The 19480-nt window shown below is 40.8% G+C and overlaps 1 protein-coding gene across 4 annotated transcripts in view; it reads left to right on the plus strand.

Annotated features, from left to right (window-relative positions):
* Positions 1–4892: 4892 nt before the first annotated feature.
* CGRRF1 (cell growth regulator with ring finger domain 1) overlaps positions 4893–19480 on the plus strand; it is a 30226-nt gene continuing 15638 nt past the window's right edge. For 2 of the 4 annotated variants that reach the window (XR_006203820.1, XM_042943275.1), the window contains exons 1-2: positions 5129–5429; positions 18910–19049. Coding sequence is in view for 3 of the 4 variants with exons in the window: in XM_042943275.1 (XP_042799209.1) it covers positions 5326–5429; positions 18910–19049 (244 nt within the window). In the remaining variant the exon portion in view is untranslated. Of the gene's footprint in view, positions 5064–5128; positions 5430–5592; positions 5698–18909; positions 19050–19480 lie in introns of those variants that run through there. The other 2 variants (XM_042943276.1, XM_042943277.1) reach the window with 2 other exon arrangements.

The following is a 19480-nucleotide window of genomic DNA, read 5'->3' on the forward strand; positions in this document are numbered from 1 at the left end:
AGAAGCCCAACAGCTAAGACCATGAGAGGTTTTTACCAGAGGCGCTTGGAAGTTCAATGAGCAAGAAAGAGTTAAGTTCTGCCAAGGTACTACAAGATTTTTCACAATTCCTGTCGTCTATGGGACCAGACCTAAATTGCACATTCATTCAGTTCTGTTGTGCAGTGCCTGTCTCAAAGTTATGATGCTTATTATATTCCTCCTACTGGTGTCCTCAAAATAGAGATAAATTTGCTCTTCCAAGAAATAATGTGGGCTAGAGAAAGGCCATATAAAATGAAAGGGTTAGTAGCTCCAAGAAAAATATATAATGCAGATAATAATTTTTAAAACCACATTCATATTTTCCTGCATTTCTCTTCTGAGACCTTCTCCTTGGTCAGTCAGAAGCATGTATAAACTTCAAAGGATAAATAGAACTGTGACGTTGGGAACGCAAAAGAGAGCAAGCAGCTTTCAACTGCCAAAATGGGATTTTTGAGTCCCCAGAAACACAGTAAACTAGAAAAAGCAGACGCTACAGAGAAAGGTTTTATCAAATTTTAGAGCTCTATTAACATTTCAAAGTCCTAGCCATGGCAAAACTAAAAGTGGCATTTAGTATATGCCATGTGGTAGAGGAAACTGAGGTCATGACAGAAGGCATGTATCTGCCAAGTGGAAAGGAGGGGAAGGAAGTCTTTCCCTCCCAATGTGGTGGAGTGTGACAAGAAGGAGGGGCCTAAGTGCAGCCTTCCGTCAAATCCAACCTGTTCTGGCTTCCCCTCCAGACTGCAGTCTCAGATTGGGAAAGGGGTGGGGCCTGGAAGGAGCTGTAGCATCCAAATAGGTATGGTATTGGAGAACCTGAACGGACTGGAATTGGTAGTCCACTTTCCCTTTAAGAAAGAAGGAGAGGATTTGCATTTGGCTCTACACCATCTTGAACAGCAGCAATAGTGTTCAACAGCAGAGGTGACTACCCTGAACAAAGACTGCATTTTCCAACCTCCCTTCCAGTTAAAGGTAGACACCAGGCTGAGTTGTGGCCAATTGAATGAGGGATGCATCCTTAGAGTTTCCTTAAATTGAAGTGTTTTCTCATTCTCCCTCTCTTTCCTCCTTCCTTTTTTAAAAAAAAAATTTTAATGTTTATTTATTTTTGAGAGAGAGACAAAGCACGAACAGGGCAGGGGCAGAGAGAGAGGGAGACACAGAATTTGAAGCAGGCTCCAGGCTCCGAGCTGTCAGCACAGAGCCTGATGCAGGGCTCGAACCCATGAACCATGAGATCATGACCTGAGCTGAAGCCGGACGCTCAACAGACTAAGCCACCCAGGTGCCCCTGCTCCTTCCTGCTAACAAGAATATGGAAATGGTGGCTAAAGCTACAACAAGCATCTTAAACAGGAGGTGATCTTAGGGATGGGGCTACACATGGTGGAACAAAATAGAAGCCTGAGTCCCTTGCACTCAGTGCACTCTCACTGAGACTCTTGTACTGTGGACACCATTAACAGTCCTGGATTAATCTACCTCCATACTTTCACTTAAAAAAGAAATACTTTTCTATCTCCAGTGAGATACTGGTATGTGGTTTTTTTGTTTGTTTGTTTGTTTTCACTTACAGTTGGGATAATTTCTAATAATCCACCTTACTGCAAGTCCTCATGACTATCCTAGTCAGAGTTAACAATACTTCTTGCCTGGACTTTTAAAAGAATCTGTTTATGGATAGCCCCCTATTCACTCACATCCATCCTAACCTCCTTCCAATAGCTTTTCTACACAGGAGCCTAAGGGACTGATTGGAAATGCAAACAGAATGTCACTCCCTGTATTAGTCTGCCTGACTGCCATAATAGAATACCACAGACCAAGTGGCTAAAACAAAAGAAATTAATTTTCTCACAGTTCTTGAGGCTAAAAGCCCAAGATCAAGGTGCCAGCAGACTTTCTGGAGAGAACTCTCTTGGTTTGCAGGCAGGACTGCCTTCTCACTGTGTCCCACATGGCCTTTCCTCTGTATACACCTGCACAGAGAGAGAGAGTAATCTCTGGTGTCTCTTCCGTTTTGTTTTTTTTTTTTTTTTCCACAAGAACACTACTCCTATTGAATTAGCTTCCTACCCTTATGACTTCATTTAACCTTCACTTAATCTTACTTCCTTAAAGGCCCTATCTCCAAATACAGTCACACTACGGACTAGAACTTCAGCATATGAATTTTAGGGGGACACAATTCAGTCCATAACATGCTCCTTTTTCAATCATATCAGTGGCTTCTCATTGCTCTAAAGGTACAGCTGTGCAGTTAAAATAGCAATACTCATGTGGTCTGGGCCGTACTTATCACCACTTTTTATCTCATAGCATGTTACTCCTCACTCTCCACGCTTTAGTCACATTGGCTTTTCATTTTCTCAGGTGTGCTAGGATTTCTCCCTCCTCAGAGCCTTTGCACATGCTGTAGCTTCTGCCCTAAATGCTTTCTCCCTTCCTGTCCCTTTGCCTGGTACATCTCTATCCATTAGGTCTCAGCTCAATCATCTGTTTTTCGTGGAAGACTTTCCCAATCTTCCTTGTATTTCACCATTCCCCTGTTATATGCCCTCATAGCTCCATGTACCTCTTTTTAATGGCATTTATTATAATTTTGCCTTTATATTTTGTTCAAGATTCTTTGGTTAATGCTTGTCTTTTCCATTAGATGATAAATTCCATGAGAACATAGCTATATCATTTTTGGCTTATTATTGTATCCCTAATGCCTTCTACAGTGTCTGGAACATATCTGACACTCAAACATTTTCTGAATGACTAGGTAAGAGGTTAGTCATGTAGAGATGGTTCAAACAAGGAACTTGAGACTTGATCATAAAGAATATATAGCACGGCAATTGAGGATTTGGGGTGGTGGAATGAAATGAGATATATGTTTAAAAGTAAAAGATATGTGTTAAAAAGAATTTTTTGCCTGTACTGTGTATTGTGTATTATGTGTTAGAAAGAATCAATGTTGGAAACAATGTTTGAATGGTTGTAGCAGATACCTAAACGGGAAATAAAGGCTTGAATTAAATTTGTGTTAGTTCCTGTTTTTTTTGAGACTTTTTCAGTGTAAATCGAGTTGAATCTGTTTTCTCTACTGCTGGTTTGGGATTTGACTTTCATGGCCTGGTTAGTGAATTATCCTTGTTCAGCTGTTTTCCATCTTCCAATATGTGCTGTTCTTATTTTATTTCCTGTTTTTGTTGACTTATTATTTTTTTACATCCCTTTACTGTAGTTTTAGTGGAGTTTTGGGAGAGAGCAAAATTATAGGCATATTTTTAATATACTACTTTACCTTGGAACTCCCTCTGTTTATTATGAAAACTCTTTATTGTTTATTGCAATAAAATTGCCTTTCACATTGGCCGAGATTTTTGTTAAGTGACAATATCAAATGATTGCAAAACTGAGGGTGAAAGGGTGGGAGCAAAAATCAGTACAATATTTCCGGATAACACTGTTTCTTCAAAGGCTTAAAATGTACATACTTTTTGAACTAAAATTTCCAACTCTAAGAATTCACCTACGGAAATGATTTAGCTTTATGATTGTTCACTGCAATGTTGTTTATGATAATAAAAAATTGTGGGGCACCTGGGTCGCTCAGTCGGTTAAGCATCCCACTTTGGCTCAGGTCATGATCTCAACGTTTGTGAGTTTGAGTCCTGTATCTGGCTCTGTGCTGAGAGCTCAGAGACTGCAGCCTACTTCGGATTCTGTCTCCCTCTCTCTCTGCCCCTCCCTCTTTCCCCTCCTCCTCCCCCCCTCTCAAAAATAAACATTAAAAAAAAAAAAATCAGGGGTGCCTGGGTGGCTCAGTCAGTTAAGTGTCTGACTCTCCGTTCCGTTCCAGCCCAGATCATGATCTCACCGTTTCGTGACATGGGGCTCTGTGCTGACGGTGTGGAGCCTGCTTGGGATTCTCTCTCTCTCCCTCTCTCCCTTTCTCTCTGTGCCTCCCCCAACCCCCTCTCTCTCAAAAATAAATAAACTTAAAAATTTTTTTACATATTTAAAGTGTTGTCCAACCATAAATAAACTATATAATTTCACAAATCATATATGTAGTTGTTAAAAATTATATTGTTGAAGCAAGTTTCTTACACAGCACTACTCCAGAGAGTACACAATACATGGTCACTTGCCAAGAGATATGCGAACCATTAGAACAAATTTAGCTCGTGTTTCTCTAGCACTAATTTTACTAATTTTAGTGATTTGGGAGTGTGGAGGGGCTACTAGTTATCCATCCCATGGTCCTCTGTCCCTTTCTTCCTTGATAACAAAACTCTGATTTGTAGCAAGGGATGTTGCTGCTGAGAATAAAAGATTACATTTCCCTGTCTCTGTGGTAACTGGGGGTGGCCTAAGGGCTAAACACAAACCTATACGAAGTCAATGGAGTTGTGAGAGACTTCTAGAAAGGCTACCTTGATGGAGTTGACTGTACGGGGATGAGGAGAGGAGACGAGCATTTCGCTCCTTTCTTTACTTAAAGGCCTCTGCTCGTTTACAAAAAAATTATAAATACATATTTAAAATTATTATTAAAGTAAAAATTAATACAAATATTCAAATATCTAATTCAATTTGAGGGGTGTAGGGAGAGGAGAAAAGGAATGGGATGTGGGAGGGCAGTTGATTTGCTTCTATGAGAATCTTGATATGCAACGCTAATTTTCCTCTATCATGAAATCCAACTTGAAAGGCTGCAAGGCTCATAAACTGCTTGCAAGACTCCTTTCGGTGTTTCGTATAATTGTAACTTTTCTAGATAAAATAAGAGCAGGTGTGGGGTTACTTCACTTTGTAGAACCCAAAATGCCGGCTCTCCTCCTCCCAAATTTGCCGCGGATCTCACATGCGGGATTTAGACTCTATGACGTGGATTTCTCACTGTGCCTCCTCTCTGTGCCATCAGAAAACCTTACCTGAGCCTTGGACAGAGATGGCCGGCATACGTGTTTAGAACTTGCCGCAGAAAAGCCTTGACCTCTAGGACAGACAGACGCTCCCTGGGTACCAATCCGGTGAGTCGAGCCAGGCACCGCCCCTCTGCGAAGCCAATAGCTCGGGACCGAAGCAGTAGAGGCGGGGCCAGCCCTGCAGGCACCGTTGTGATTGGCACGCCGGCTCCCGCAGCCCGAGAGGTTGCCCCGAAGACTAGCCGGAGAACCCGGGGCGAGTGCGGATCTACAAAGTTTGTCAGCTCCGGGGCACCGTAGTGGCTTTTACCCCAGCGGGGTGGGCTGGGCTGGGTGGCTGGAGCTCGGCTCAGTTTTGGACATCCTGATGGCCGCGGTGTTTCTAGTAACGCTGTATGAGTATTCGCCGCTTTTCTACATTGCGGTGGTCTTTACCTGCTTCATCGTGACCACTGGCCTGGTATTGGGATGGTAAGTGCCCCGTAGTTAGAAACAAGGAACACAGGGGCGGACCGCTGGGGCGTGGGGTCGCGGAGAGCAGCGGGCGGGGGGCGGGGGCGAGCATCGGAGGCGGGGCGGGGGTGCTGTGGGGCTGGGGCGCCTGTGGCTGTGGGGGAGCTGGTGTCGAGAACTGCTGGCTCCTGGAGGAAAACTAGGTGCGGAGCGCACCTGCATCGCTGCTCTGCATCACTGTGCCGTCCCTGTCGCTGCTAGCATCTGGGGGTGGTGCCGGATTGAGGTATTTTACCCAGCTTTGTGTCTAGCAGATAAAGCAGTTCGTGAGGGCCTCGTCTTGGTGTTGAGATAGAGTGCTTGTCCAGCAGGCTTCTGTCCCGGATTGGGGCCTACTGTGTGCCCAGAGTGAAGTCAGTCACCTGCGCTACAGTGCGCCGACGTGGACAGTAAACACAGTTGATTGTTGTTCTGACCAGAACTGAGCACTTGGCCTCAGATCTTTCAGCGTAACTCTGAACTCTGTTACCGTTTGAGAATTTAATGGTCTCTAGATAAATTCCACGCCATTTGGAGTAATATTTAGTCGAAAGAGTTATGAAGTCACAATTTTAGAGATAGAAAAGACCTTTGAGATAAGTTATATTAACGCGTGGGGACAGTTTACCCATAGGAGACAAGGAGAATAGACTGTTAGATAATCCCTGAGCCGTTTTTCTAGCTCAGAGATTCTAAAAATTCTCTCTTGAGGAGGTGCCATTGTATCATGTTTAGAGAAGTCTTATGAATACAACTAGTTGAAACCATCTTACTAATTCATCCACTGAGGAGAGAAACATGGGCTGGATTTTGAAGAATAAGTATTTTGAGAAACAAATGGAGTTAAATGTTTATGGTAGAGAATAGAATGCATTTCAGAGATACAACGAGCAGAGGGGCAGAGGAAATGTGTTATTGAATAGCTCAGCCTGTGTAAAATGAGTTTTAAAATAACCTGTGATCACATATATGGGATTACTGTACAGACAGGAAACAAGCCCCCTCCCCTTTTTTAACATTTATTTATTTTTGAGAGACAGAGTGCGAGTGGGGGAGGGACAGACAGCGAGGGAGACCCAGAATCTGAAGCAGGTTCCAGGCTCTGAGCTATCAGCACAGAGCCTGACATGGGGCTCGAACCCACAAACCGTGAGATCATGACCTGAGCCAAAGTCAGATGCTTAACCAACTGAGCCACCCAGGCACCCCGGAAACAAGCCCTTTTTAGTTTCTGAAACTATATGCCATCTTTCAAAACTAAGCACAGTTTTAACATTTCCATACTGTTTCCCACTCTGCCAGCAGTAGAGCACAAAATTCCTTGTTTGTGGGTAGGAGAAGACTAAGACGAGTCTTAACACAATTTGTTATTCTTGGTTCATCAAATTTTATTGCTATTTATTGTTCATTTCAAGAAAGTTTGTAATTGGATTTACAACTTGGTTGCCCAAGTGAGAAAAGCAGTCTTTACACAGGATTTCTTAATGACTATAGTGTTAGTATTATTCCCTTAAAGAAATGTAATTTTCTTCCATTAAATGTAATTTTCTTCCAATAGGTAACTAGTTGATCATTGCATTATATCCTTAAATTTTAATTTTCAGTAGGCCAACTAGTTAGATATCTTAGATATCTATCTATAGTATTGGGAAGAGAAAAATGAATGAGGGCCGTATTGATAATGACAGTGGCATCTGTGGGTAAAGGTAATCAGGAACCTCATGTTTATAGTGGTTATGAAACAGACTTTGGAGTCAGATGGGCCTAGATTCAAATTCTGGCTCTGCCCAGTTTTAAGATTTGTTTTGAGAACTTAATGATTGCCTAACCACTCCACTGAGGTATGACTTTGGAAGGGTAGAAGGCCAGGTAATTGTAGAATTTTTGGAAGTCTGGGCTATGCATTGCTGAGGCCACAAGACCATGTAAGTGCCAGTCACTTTCATTCTGATTTGGACCTAACCAGTTATCTTGAGTCTTGGTTCCCTGTACCTTGGTTAGCTTTGCCCATGTAGATCAACTTTTTACTAGTGTTTATTTGCTAACCTAAGCCAAGGCAACAGATACATTGAGCAGAAACAAAGAACACCATTTAGATCTCACAAAAGCAGCTTTCCAATAGTACCCCAGACCGAAGGTAAACCCATTAAACCACTGTGCTTTTCACCCATGTTATTTCTTTTTAAAGTTTATTTATTTATTTTGAGAGAGACAGAGAGTACATCTGGGGGAGGGGCACAGAGAGAGAGGGGGAGAGAGAATCTCAAGCAGGCTCTGCACTGCCAGCACAGAGCCTGATGTGGGGCTTGAATCCACAAACCCGTCAGATCATGACCTGAGCCAAAACCAAGAGTCGGATGCTCAACCAACAGAGCCACCCAGGCGCCCTCCCCCATGTCATTTTTTTTAACCTCCCCAAATATAATCCCTGTTGGTCTTGTGTCTTCGCTGTAATGGCTGTTATCTCAATACTACTCTGATTTTCTTTCCCACTGCTTCTTTCTGCTGTTCTCCTTGTCTGCTTGCACTGTGTGGGAGTGGAGAAAAAACAGGAACATCTGACTATTGGAATCCTAATAGCAATGGCCAAAAATCATGCCACTGAGAGTATGGTATTTCTATTTAACTCGGTGGTGGTTTCTGTGAGCTCTAGTAGCTTATTAGGCTCTTGCTATTTGCCAGGCACTGTACAGAAAGGAGACCAAAATGCCATACCTCCTTCAACAGTTTCAAATAACGAGGGACCCTGACGCTGCAGCTGCTCCCTGCTTCCTCTTGACTACAGGTCATGAAGCTTTTGTCCCTCAGCTTTGTTGCACCTCTTTATATTCTGTTATGTGAATCTGGGACAGAACCTCTAAACCACATTTCTTCTTTGCTGGCTGGCTGCCTAGCAGGCTTTGCCAGCAGGGGAGGGAGAATGGAAGGCTAGAGGACACCAGGCCTTGCTGCTTCCTGTGTGACTCTTTTTCTTGTCTGTCTCACCACAGCGATAGTGCCTCACTCTGCCATTAACAGTTGGTCCCAGTGTTTTCCGTTTATAGTTTTGCACTCTCTTAGAACCGCCTATCACACCCCTTCAAAGATACCAATACCTTTCCTGAGATCTGAGCCCCAGCTCCATGGGGGTCCTTCTCCAAATTTCTAAGCTGTAGTAACTCTCCTCTATTACTGTTCTAGGAGTGATAGCTTCTTCCTACTGGTACTACTTCTATGATAGTCACTGTCCCCTTTTTGCTTTTACAGTTCTTCAATATCTGGTTAACAATTCTTCATATTAAATTCTCTCTGTTAGGGGCGCCTGGGTGACTTAGTTGGCTAAGCATCCAACTCTTGATTTTGGGTCAGGTCATGATCTCACAGTTTGTGGGTTCGAGCTCCGCATTGGGCTCCACGCTGACAGTGCAGAGCCGGCTTGAGATTCTCTCTCTCTCTCAAAATAAATAAGTAAACTTAAAAAAAAAATTCTCCCTGTTAAAATAACTGGTGTGCTTTTGGTCTCCTTATTGGACTTACAAAAGATATTAATAAAGAAATTGTTACTAAGATTGGGATCCTGGGGGAGAACCTCTCAAAGATGGGCTTCAGAGATTGCTTTGGTCATATCTTTAGCTCTTTGTCAATGGGATAAAAGGTCCTAGTAATGCATGGCATGTATTGGCATCACAGTTCATTAAATGACTATTTTTGGTTGATTGTGATAAAATGATTTCTGACGTTAAGTGCTTTGGGGACCCAGTGGCTAAAGTACTTTTTGACTACAAGGACTGAGGGATGGTTAGGTGGTTGTCTGAGACCACTGGAGCCCTGATAGAAGGAAAATGACAAGCTAAGATCTTAAAACACCCAGGTCAAGTCTTAGAGTCCAGAATCAGAGATTCTGTGGTTCTAAAGCACTTTATTTCATATAGCCCCAGAACTAAACATTGAACACAGTTTTAATTGTGCTGGGAATAGAATTAGGGGTGGGGGGCGGGAAACAGAAGATTCCAAGCAGGCTCCATGCTGACAGCAGCAAGCCTGATGTAGGGCTCCATCTCCCAACCGTGAGATCATGACCTGAACCGAAGTCCGATGCTCAACCGACTGAGCCACCCAGGCACCCCTGAAATGCCATTTCTAACAGTTTTGTGTTTTCCTCTAGATGGTTCCAAGAAAATTCTTTCCAACGCAAGTGTATCTGGCACCCTAAGCAAATACAAACTAAAGTCATAGCCTTTTCCTAAGGAGGAATGTGGGCTCATTTAGGACACTGAGTGGAAAAAAGTAGAGCCCTTAGACTTAGACTGGGGACATCTAAATTGACTTGGATAAAGCTGAGAATCTTGAAACCCCAGTCATTCTGACTCTCCCTTGTTGGAGGCAGCCTGCTTTCCATGTGTGAGAAAATTGGCCTTCCCTTGCTTGAAGGTCCTGTAATAACCTTGCATAGGGTAATTGCTTTGCAAAGGATGTCTGTACTCAGACCTATCTCTGTAACCTATTGCTATGAGGCCTAGATCTCTTCATGCTCCAAAGGACAGGGACAAAATATAACCTGGTCGGAAAGAGCCTAGCCTCGAAAAGAATTGCAAAATTTTACTAATTTGTATCATTGGGAAGGAGGAGTATGTGTGAGAACAGATTGTAAATAGGTTAGGCCAGGGAGGAGAGACTGTAACACTAAATTAGATAAAATTTATTGATCTGGCTTTGTTCTCAAGAAATTCTGAATCTAAAGTATTAACTCAGATTTGGTTGACGAAAATTTGGACTCAGTGGTGGCCTATATATAATAAGGTTAAGATGGATAAAACTTTCCTGTCATAATGAGGAAAGAATCTGAAGGCTTAGGAAAATAGGAATATTGGACTGGATTTAATATGTGCAACTTGCACACCCACCCACCTATTGTATTCTTCAAGAGTGCACAGAAGATAGACTTTTCATGAAAGCACTGAGAAATAAATTTCCAAGAGGAGACTTGTATCCTTGAAAATTTCTGTTCTTTGTAGTCTGTTTATGATAGTGGGAGCTCCTGATGTGAGGTCCAGGGGCACCTCACAGGAGTCAGGGTTGACTTGTGTTCCATAATGGGCAGTGGAGGACAAAGTGGAGATTGTTTTGGCCCACAAGGATCTTTGGCAGTGACTAATGGCTTACAGTGTCTCTAGGAATAAAATAGATGGGTAGCCTACTAAATGCTACATGAACTACATAGGAAAAACTTCATGTCTGGAGCGGGAAACCTGACTTGGGTCACAACAGTGGAGAGTTACCACCTTTCACCCAGTTTATAGATATAAGCCAGTCCATAGACCTGGAGCCTCTGATTAAAGGGGAGATCAGGTCCCCTTGAGGAAGGACCCCATATCCTTCAGTGCTTCCGCAAGGACATAACTGTAAATCATCTGCCAGATCTTCCTTAGAGGTTGTTCTTTCTCAACTGCAAACATGCTCTTCTGTACTCTGTTTGGTGATACTGGGGCTGGGACTTTGCAAACCGCATTTCTCTTGTGCTAGTTTGCCCCCGATTAGGGTCTGCCAATAGGTGATGCTAGAAAGAAACTGGAAGGCTAGAAGAGGAAGAAAGGACTTCCTCTTAACAGTTTGCTTCCTTTTCCTGGTCTGTGTTCCTGCAGCACTCGCCTTTATCCTGGCGGTGGCAGCTGGCCTGAGAACCAGCAGTTTATTTACAATTTACAATTTTTCCTCATACCTAGAACTAGCCTTATCGTACACCTCCAGAGAGAACAGTACCGGCTGGCCAGCACTCCCACCACAAGTCTGCATGCCACCTCTGGGGGATCCCTTATCCAAGTTTCTAAACGGCATTAATCCCCACTCTTCCCTTTGTTTCCCCAGTCCGAGGAGGGCGAACTGCTTCTTGCTAGGATACCTTAGTGTATCCTAGTGTTTCAGTCTTCAGTACTTGGTGAACAGTTCTTTATATTAGTATTAAATTCTTTATATTTAAATAGCAGATGTGGCTTCCAGTTCCTGCCAGCCCTGCCTGATACACTGACCTTGACCATTTCTCATCCCACTTGTCAAATGAAGTAGGTTGTGTGTGTGTGAGGAGGTTGGTGATGAGGCCCACATTCCTCCTTAGGAAAAGGCTATGACTTTAGTTTGTATTTGCTTAGGGTGCCAGATACACTTGCGTTGGAAAGAATTTTCTTGGAACCATCTAGAGGAAAACACAAAACTGTTAGAAATGGCATTTCAGGGGTGCCTGGGTGGCTCAGTCGGTTGAGCATCGGACTTTGGTTCAGGTCATGATCTCACGGTTGGGAGATGGAGCCCTACATCAGGCTTGCTGCTGTCAGCACAGAGCCTGCTTGGGATCTTCTGTTCCCCACCCCCCCCCCCGCCCTTCCCCCACTCACATGCTCTCAAAAATAAACAAGTAACAAAAAAAGATACTTAGAAATGGCATTTCAAACCTTCGTAGGGCCTTAAGATCACTTGTTCTAATCCTTCATTTTACAAATAAAGGCACAGAATTTCAGAGATTGTGTCACTTTCCCAAAGTCTTATCGTTAGCACAGTGGTTCCCTCAGAGACAAACATCCTCCCCCCACCAAGGGCTTCCCCATGAATGGTCTTTATATCCTGACCTAGTGTCGGCATCCAGCTAGCTGTGTGAGACCATCTTTGGGAGACCACCGGGAGAGAAGCCCTGCCCAGCCCAAGTTAACAACTGCCTGTTAGTTTTCTGATTGGCTTGAGAACTCAAGGCTGAATGGGTGATCAAAACTGTTTACAACCGAGCCTAAAATTTTAGCTTCAAAGTAAACTTTATTTACGAGGGGCTCCCTGAGACTCCAGACACAAAGAAAGGAGGTCCAGTCTACCAGTTCAGCCTCTGGTGAGAAGCTTTGGAAGTGTGTGTGGGGTAAGACATTAATTATATAGGCAGTATGAAAAATGTGGTCAGAATTGAAAGTCCACAGATCATTGCTGTGCTGGAAGTTTAAACAATATGAAGAAGTGCAACAAACAATTTAGAAATGGGAAAAACCAGAAGTATAGAAAAATCCAGGAGGAATAAGTATAAAAATGTAACAGTAAAGGAGAGAGAATGGAAAATTCTCCATACGGGAAAAAAAGGGGACTAGGTTTATATAAAAGAAAGTAATGTTTAGAAACGTTTATTTAGTTGGTATTCCATTACTAACAGTTGCCAAAATGACTTTGAGTGGAAAAAGATAAAGATGAAATTTGATTGGAAAGAAAATTGATCAGTTTTCTATTTTATTATTCCTTGTAATGTCATATCAGATACATGATCTGATACACAGGGCATCAGTGTCTTTATTCAAGTTTTGGACTACAAATGTGGAAAAGCCCAGATGTTAGGATGGTGGCCAAAGACACATCACTGGGTCTGTTTATCAGTATTTTACAGAACTGTTTGTCAGCAGCAATTATGGATTACTATTTGACCACTCTCCAATTTTTAACTTCACTCCAGGTCATCTCTGCATATCGACTTTTGAGTAATGCGTTAAAGATAGAAATATTGGTCACATCAAACAGATTAAAACTATGAAAGTTATGGATTTTTGTGCAAAAATGAGCAAGTTCACACTGAGTCAAGTATGTGAAAAAGTTTACTAGGCTGAAAGTTCAGCGTGAGTCACTAGTGTGTCAGCTGCCCAAAAAACAGCTTTCGTGATCTTAGTCTACATTAAACATAATGTTTAGGACAAAAGGTGTGGTCAGTCTGTGACATCACTCTATTACACAGTGAATTCTACCCTCTCTCCTCTCAAGCCTTGTTTCCCCCAAAGCATAAGGATATTGGGGGAACAGGACTGGTGAAGTCAAAATGGACACAGAGCCTTGCTTCAGCATTGGCTGCTCTAGCCATGGTTCACTAAGTTCTTTGGGAGGACAGGAATACAAAAATGTCTGAGATCATAATTCAGAAACGTAGCAGTGTTCGGACATAATTCAGATAAGGCAGTAATGAAAAGCCAAAGAGCAAAAGCATTAACCTTAAAGGAAAAGGTTAATAACTGTGTTAAAATTAAGAACTCTGTTCATCAAAAGAGACCTAGTATGAATGTGAAAAGGCAAGATGTAGAAAGGGTGAAGATATATGCAACAAAGGGCTCATATTCAGGACATATAAAGAGTTTCTATAAATAAGAAAAATCAGTCATCTGAGAAATAGAAATGAAAACCATAATGCAATGCCACCATACACCTACCAGGATGTTCATTCATAATGTTTTGGCAAGGATTTGGAGCAAGGGGAGCACTCATTCACTGCTGGTGAATATACATAAAACAATTGGTAGCATTATCTGTTGAAGTTGAAGAAGCACAGATCTTATGACTGAGAAATACAATTCCCAGCATGTATAGACCTACTAGAAATGCATCTAAGTGTATGTGGACCAAGCACCTTGTATGAAAATGTTCACTTAGGGGGCGCCTAGGTGGTTCAGTTGGTTAAGCGTCTGACTTCGGCCCAGGTCATGATCTCACGGTTCATGAGTTCGAGCCCCACATCAGGCTCTGTGCTGACAGCTCAGAGCTTGAAGCCTGCTTTGGATTCTGTGTCTCCCTCTTTCTCTGCCCCTCTCTAGCGCACGCTCTCATTCTCTCTCAGTCAAAAATAAATAAAAAAAAAAAAAGAAAATGTTCACTTAGGCATTATTCATAATGGCCGATATGTGAAGACAACTTAAATGTCCATTAAGAGTAGAATGACAGTCGGTTAAGCGGCCGACTTCAGCTCAGGTCATGATTTCGCGGTCCGTGAGTTCGAGCCCCGTGTCGGGCTCTGTGCTGACAGCTCGGAGCCTGGAGCATGTTTCAGATTCTGTGTCTCCCTCTCTCTGACCCTCCCCTGTTCATGCTCTGTCTCTCCCTGTCTCAAAAATAAATAAAACGTTTAAAAAAAAAATTAAAAAAAAAAAAGAGTAGAATGAGTAAGCAAGTTATAGCACATTTACTATGCAGAATACTATACAGCCGCAAAATGCACTAAGTATAGCTACAAGGATGAATCTTCAGGCATAATGTTGTAAAATAGTAAAAAAAAAGTATACACAGCACACTTCCACTTACATAACAATTCAAAAACAAGTATTCTAAATTAAAATAATAGAAGTCAAGATAGTGGAGAGGGAAGGGGTAGTGCTTGGGAGGGGACACAAGAAACTTTCCGAGGATATCGTTTGGGTTCTTTTTTTTTTTTTTTTTAAATGTCTATTTATTTTGAGAGAGAGAGAGAGTGTGAGCATGCGTGGGGGAGGAGCAGAGAGAGAGGACAACAGAGAATCCCAACAGGCTTCACACTGTCAGTGCAGAGCCAGACATGCAGCTCTATCCCACAAACTGAGATCATGACCTGAGCTGAAATCAAGAGTCAGACATTCAACTGATTGAGTCACTCAGGTGCCCCTATTGTTTGGATTCTTAACCTAAATACCAATTGCTTTCTAATTCATTGAACTATGTTTTGTGTGTTTCTCTGTGTGTATGATAGCCTTCATGGTAAAAAGGTTATGTAAGATAAAAAGGCCCAGGGTTTAGCATCATTCATAATACTGATTTTAAAAAATGTATATAAGTCAAGTCAAGGACTTTAGGGTATTAGAAAATGCAGACCCAAGATTAAGCATGAGGCAGAGAAATAAAAAATCAAGGGAGATGAATTTCTTTTAATAATAGGTGTGCTTTGGCAGTTCTTGATAGGATGCTGGGCCAAGCAGCCTTGGATAAGCATGTTTAAAAAGAAACACTTTACATCTCAAATTACTTGTTCCATTCTGAAGTATTTACAAAGCCACAGAACAGATACGGCATATCTTCCTCCAACATTGATTTTATGTAAAGATTTGGACAAATAATATTTTTATATTAAAACCAGATATATCATGGACTAAAAGCAGAGGAATTCCATGCTCACAATAGATTGCTTCCAGATTTTTCTCCAAATCCCTGCTTTTTGGGTTTCTGGACCCTAAACCTTTAAGATTTTTTTAATTGAAATTTTTAGGTACAGCATGATAAAGTACCTGAAATATAATTCTTGAACCACAGTAGCACGGAACACAATGAGCTCTGGATTCTAGTTTTTACTGCTGGTAGTGTGTGTATAAGGAGTAGTCAGGGAGTGTGGGTAAAGAAAAAAAAGGGGGGGTAGGTGACAGTAGGGGGAATAAAAATGATGAAGGGGCCAGGGAATATAATGAGGAGTATAGAATGGTGTTTTCTTCCTTTGTTTTTCACTCCAAGGGATGAAAGAAAGAAGAGGAAGGTGTTATCTTATGGCTCTCATAAGAAGGTTATATCTCGGGTCCTAACATTTCACATTCCTGACTTAACCTCTAAAAGGCACTGGGCCAGGAGTGCCTGGGTGGCTTAGTTGGTTAAGTGTCCAACTTTGGATCTCAGCTAAAAGCACTGGGCCAATGTTGAGCAGTGGAGTGGACTCAGAGCCTATGGGGTAACTGATTCTGAGGTTCAAAAAGGAGAAATTACTGGATTTGTTGTTTCTCTCTTGCTCTTCTGCCAACTCCGAAGTCTACTCCATCATCAACATTATCATTGCTTAGCATGCCAAACCCTGTTATAAACGTTTCCAGAAGGGAAGACAGTTACACCGAATTGAGTGATTGCTTAAGGACACATGGGTGTAAAGTGTCTTGTTTTTTATTTTAGGAGGAAAGCAGTTTTTCATTAAGTACAATGTTAGCTCTACATATTTATGGCTGCCCTTTATTGGGTTAAGTTCCTTTACATTCCTAGTTTGCTCACAGTTTTTATCAGGAATAGACTTCAGATTTTAGCAAGTGCTTTTCCTGCACGTTTTGAAATAATCATATGGTTTTTCTTGTTTAGTCTGTTAATGTGGTAAATTATATTAAATTTTTAATGTGATATTAAGGCATCACTGGGTCATGATATATTAGCCTTTTAATATATTGTTGGATTTCATTTGTTAACATTTTGTTAGGAAGTTTTGCATCTGTGTTCCTGAATGATAACACATCTGTAGTTTTCTTGTTTGTCTCTGTCCCTTCTCTGCAGACTGCATGAATTTATCCTCCACCTCACTGATGTTTGGGAGGGAGGGGTTGTCCAGCCTTTTTTTTTTCCTCTCTGTGTTTCATATTGGATCCTTTCTGTTGCTATGTCTTCAAATATACTGATGTAATGTTCAGTTAGCTATTAAGCCTGTCCAATATATTTTCTATCTCAAATGTTGTATTTTTCCTCTTCAGAAATGGACTTAAGTCTTTGTAAGTATTTTCCATGTCTCCATATAATATTCTCAATCTTTACTTACTTTTTTGAAAATATGGAATATTGTTATAACAATTATTTTGATGTTCTTGTCTACTGATTCTAGTATTCATATCATTTCTGGGGTCTATTTCTTTTGATTAGTTTCCTCATTATGGGTCACATTTTCTTCTTTGCATGGCTGTTGATTTTTTATTGGATGCTAAACATTGTGAATTTTACTTTATAGGTGTTGGATGTTTTTGTATTCATATAAATATTCTTGAGTTATGTTTTGGGACACAGCTAATTTACACAGTTTGATCTCTTAGAGGCTTGCTTTTCAGCTTTTTTAGTCAGGACCAGACGAGCCTTATCTAACTGTTCTATAAAATGAAATTCATCTGGAGTGTAACTTTATTCCATGTGTTACGTTTATTGGTTTTCCCTTGGCATTAGATTTATTCACGTGTTTTGAAACTTTGGTTTGCGACCTAAATTTTAGTAGAAGTTTTTCCCCCTCCCTTTGTCATCACCCTTGCTGTTTAACCATCTCACAGTTGCCTTCAACCAGATTCCTAGATGCCCCCTAGTCAGGCACCAGGACATATTGATATTGATATTGGCCTAACTCAGCTTCTAGATTCAAGTTATGAACCTAGCTCTGGCTCTTGTCTTGAGTGGACAACCTATAAGGTCCTCTTACTGTGTGAAGGCTTACTTGCCACAGCCTGCTGCCAGACTCAGGACCCATCAAACCATGGCGTCAGCCTTACTCATTACCTTATATTTCTTTCCTTTTTCAGAGCCATAAAGATTTGTCCTTGAACCCAACTAAGTCTCTTTTTCCAACATTTTATTATTAAAATTTTCAAATATACAGAAAACTTGAAAAAATTACAAAATGAACATACATATGCCCATCGCTTAGGTTCTACAATCAACACTTTGCTGTCAAGTCTTCATTACTTATTTGTAATCTTATTTCTTGATCATTTCAAAGTAAGTTGTTACTCTTCCCGTAAATACTCAAGTATTGCATGTTATTAGCTAGAGCTCAATGTTTGTTTTTGTTGGTAGTTCCCTTTTTTTCTTTTGAGGTATATTTACACACAATGAAATGTGTAAATCTTCAGTGTTCTAAAACACATCATCTATACAACTCAAACCTCTATCAAGATATACAACATTGCCATTACCAGGGAAAGTTTCCTTATGCCCTTTCCCGGTTAGTCCATACACTTACCCCCCCCACCCCCCCCCCCACCCCCCCCCCCACTCCACCCCCACAAGCAACCACTGCCCTGTTTTTTTATTTCTGCCATAGATTAGTTTTGCCTGCTCTAGAATTTTATACTGTGGAATCATATAACACATACTCCTTTGTGTGAGGCTTCTTTTGCTCGGCATGTTGTTTTTGAGATTTATCCATGTGGCTGTAGCAATAATTTACTCCTTTTCATTGCTGAGTACTACCATTCCTTTGTTTAAACTCACCACAGTTTGTTTACTCATTTCAGTGGGGTCTCTTTGATTTCTCTGTTTATTTTTTATCTATCACTGTTAAGTGTCTGGAGAGAAGAGAGAGCATCAAAGTATGTATTTAACTGTGCCATTTTAACTAAAGTCCTCCAGCTTATGTGTATTCATATATATATTTTTTTTAATTGAGTAAACTTAGCTGCCTTCTAGTTTTATGAGGGATTGAGTGTAGTCCCTTTCATTTTCCTTCTAATCCGTTTAATATTCATTATCGCATTTTTATATGAAATTTGAAAGTAGAAAATATGTTATATAAATGAAGTGCTGTATTTGGTATTTAAAGGTTCTCTTGTCCCATTAATTATATCAAATAGTCTGCATATTAAATATGAATTTGTTTTTTGTGTTATATAAAAAGTTCAATAATTCTTATGTTTTTGCTGTTATATTTGGTACAGTTATCTATAATGACTGTACTACTTTGTTATCAACAATAATGTTAACAATAGAACTCTTTGTCTTCAAGAGTATGTCGATTCAGCCAGCTGAACAATATATTGCAATTATGTATGGGACCTCTAATCCCTCAATTCTAGATTAATTCTGTGATATAATGTAGATTGAATAACCTAATCTCTTTTGTGATGCTTGCGTTAAAAGGGATAACTAATAAAGCACAACATACTTCACATAGAACAAAGTTTCAACATTTGCTAGAATTATGTATTATTTTGTTTTTATTTTTCTTCAGGTTTGGCTGGGATGTTCCAGTAATCCTGAGAAATTCAGAAGAGACCCAGTTCAACACAAGAGTTTTCAAAAAGCAAATGAGACAAGTCAAGAATCCTTTTGGCTTAGAGATCACTAATCCATCTTCAGCTTCAATTACAAGTTGGTGACTATTTTCCAGAGATTTTTTGTTTCTTTCTGTGCCCCTTTCTCAGCACTTTAATTTTCTTTCTTTATTGCTTTCTCTTCTTTGGACTTAACAAGTATTTATTGAACATCTGTTTTATTCTGGGAGCTATACTACGTACTACGGATACAGAGACTAATTATTCACAAAACTTGCTCCTCGGGAACTTATCAACTAGCAAACCAGAGGCAAATATTTGTGTAAGAAGAATTAAGTATCACAGATGTTAATAAGAGAAGTCTGGCATTTTCATGGGTCTTGAGTGCAGTGAGAAATGTACGGATGGTGTAGTGTGAGCACAGTTAACGTAAGGTTGCTAACCTTCTGAAGAACAACTTTTTAATCTGAAATAATGGTATTTTGGGTATAAGTCATTTTGGTATAAAATGTTATTTTGAGAGATGGT

The sequence above is a fragment of the Panthera leo genome, chromosome B3 (genome assembly GCF_018350215.1).
Source record: "Panthera leo isolate Ple1 chromosome B3, P.leo_Ple1_pat1.1, whole genome shotgun sequence".
NCBI classification, from domain to species: Eukaryota; Metazoa; Chordata; class Mammalia; order Carnivora; family Felidae; genus Panthera; species Panthera leo.